This window comes from Sphaeroforma arctica (assembly GCF_001186125.1).
Source record: "Sphaeroforma arctica JP610 unplaced genomic scaffold supercont1.1, whole genome shotgun sequence".
NCBI lineage: Eukaryota > Ichthyosporea > Ichthyophonida > Sphaeroforma > Sphaeroforma arctica.
Genome location: NW_014040557.1, coordinates 149,911 through 152,482, shown reverse-complemented (window position 1 = coordinate 152,482; position 2,572 = coordinate 149,911). Strand labels below are relative to the sequence as shown.

General features: G+C 42.9%; 1 protein-coding gene across 1 annotated transcript in view; it reads left to right on the top strand.

Annotated features, from left to right (window-relative positions):
* The window catches only part of SARC_00018 (hypothetical protein), a gene marked incomplete at both ends in the record, with an annotated part of 7,108 nt that overhangs the window by 1,969 nt on the left and 2,567 nt on the right, over positions 1-2,572 (top strand). The window contains 5 exons of the mRNA XM_014306311.1: positions 358-491; positions 725-786; positions 983-1,074; positions 1,642-1,760; positions 2,466-2,541. Of these exons, the coding sequence (XP_014161786.1) occupies positions 358-491; positions 725-786; positions 983-1,074; positions 1,642-1,760; positions 2,466-2,541 (483 nt within the window). The remainder of the gene's footprint in view (positions 1-357; positions 492-724; positions 787-982; positions 1,075-1,641; positions 1,761-2,465; positions 2,542-2,572) is intronic.

Here is a 2,572-nt window from a genome sequence, read left to right as displayed (position 1 = left end):
TTAGTTAGTTAGTTAGTTAGTTAGTTAGTTAGTTAGTTAGTATACGTACTACTACTATAATAATATATATATATATATATATATATATATATATATATATGTAGTATATATATATATATAGATAGATATATATATATAGATAGATATATATATATAGATATATAGATATATAGATATATATATATGTATATTTATAAATACAATACCGCTGTTATCACACTGGCATATGTATATGGATACCTATATCATCACCCTGTACACACTTCAAATTCTCCCCTATGCGTGGATGTCTTTTCCTTAAGTGATTATGTGCACACACTAAGCAGATGCATCACAATATTTGGTTATTTATTATAGTCCGGGAGTGTGAAAGACACGAAGAGCAAGGTCAAGTCCGTGCTGAATACGATCCCACCTAAGCTGTTCAGAAGCTGCAAGGGCGTTGCCATCGCAACCCTGGCGCAGATGAGTATCCTACTAGGTGGTGTTAAGTAAGTGATTTATCTATAGCGAGGTTCGTGTATCAGAGAAGCCTCCGCGTTTGTCTGCTAGTGTGCCAGCCCGTCTTTGCGCTGATTCTGTTAAGTGTTTTTGTTGGTCCAGAGCTTAGATTGGCGTTTATTTCTCCTTAAAAAGTGCGACCAGCCACGCCTCGCCTGTAGGTTGACTTGTCATCAGTCCACTAACCAATCATTGATATGCTAAATATAATTCTTCGTGACAGAGGTGGCTCCGGCGTTGTTTTGAAACATGATCCGAAAACAGACGAATGGAGCGATCCGATAGGTGTGTCGCGGTTCACTGCTCTGAACCCGGTGTATATTCAATCGTCCGCCACTTAACTTTGACATAGATAAATGTACATATGTGTTGTGACTATTTAAAGATCACGAACAACTTAAGATCTGCTTGATGATATGCGCACACGTGCACACTCGAGTGATTTGTCTCACTGAATGACAATAAATTGATTTATATATAGGTTTTGGACTCGCCGGTGGATTATTTGGTTTCCAGTTAGGAATAGCTGCGATTGATCTGGTAATGATTCTGACAACAGACAACGCAGTAAAGGTATGTTCTACAGGTTTATAGTTAGCGCGCGTACGGGGTCAAATATGGCTGATATATCGTAGACATGCCGCAGCACAGTATATACAGTCCTGTTATCCCAGTCGACTACTTGAAGCATATTTTTTAATCTTTGGAGTATACGCATTTCGTGGATGATCAGTGATGATGTCGCACGAAGGCATGCTCTGACATACGTGAACATACGAGTTTGATTGTTGTGCACAGAACCTCTTGTGTGTGTGTATAAAGTGTGTTATTTAAGTATGTATCAGTGACTGCGGGCCGGCGCGGCTACCATACACATGAGGTATAGGTTGCTTCATCAGTGCATAGCTTGCACTGTGTTGAGGTGCACTACTGTTGTCTTATTGCAGAACGGATAGTACTGTATTGACCGCTGCAGTGAATATGATGAGTCTGTCACCAGCACACACTCCCAGTAGGCCGCAAATGCCGTATATACCACGACATATACCGGGTTGGTGCGACGAGTATTAGCAATCGAAATCAGTTAGGGCTCAACCGTATTGGTTTCATACCTACCATCCATGTCCCATCCATTTCCAGGCCTTTGCACGCGGCAACGTCACGCTGGGTGGAGAGATTGGCTGTGCTATTGGACCACACGGACGGACACTCGAGGGAGACATCGCGATCATGAACATCTCTCCCGTAGTTACATACAGGTAGGTTGGGTACGTACAGTTCCTTTGCGTGGAGCCGTTACATGGGAATGCATGAGGGACGGTGTTGCAGGCGCTCATGGGTGTAGTGTTAAGGTTTAGGGATTATCAGGTGTTGTTAGCTTTCTGTGGACTACGATTGCGCGAATGCTAACGCACACGGAGTTAGACGTTAGTCACATCAAGCATGTATGTCTACCATGCATGCAGTTGGTTTGACGTATACACGTACGTAGTAGCCATGGTTATAGAAACTGTTTCCTTATTTTGTGTCAGGTGGGCATCCACTTTGGGAACTGGCTAGTGGCTATCGGCTTTCGCCGCAATGATTCCCAGTCCAGGTTTTACATGGAGGGGGCACATCATTGTAGTTAGTATTGCAGAGAGCGGATTTTAGTGGGAGCTCAGATGGACTGCTAAGATGCCCATTGTCATATCGACTGTCCCAGTCATGTTTTTGCACGCTGAGCAATGTGACTCGCTATACCTATATACTTAGGCGCCATGCCTAGATAGAGGATATGTGCACGTACTTTTGAGTCCATGCATCCTGCATGTATACAGGGATCAAGACATGCAGTATGTGATTATGTTTTCCACCTGCAGTTTTATATGTTTATACACGATCTCAAGCTGTAGATGGAGGGGGAAATTGTCACCCCAATCATGTACTTTACTTTACTAATTCTTCCCCATGCCTTCTGCCAGTTTCTCTCGCGGTCTGCTGTTCTCAATGTCTGTTGAGGGTGTCGGTATCATCCAACGACCAGATTCTAACAAAAAGGTGCGGTCTTGTATATATGAGCTATGCATGT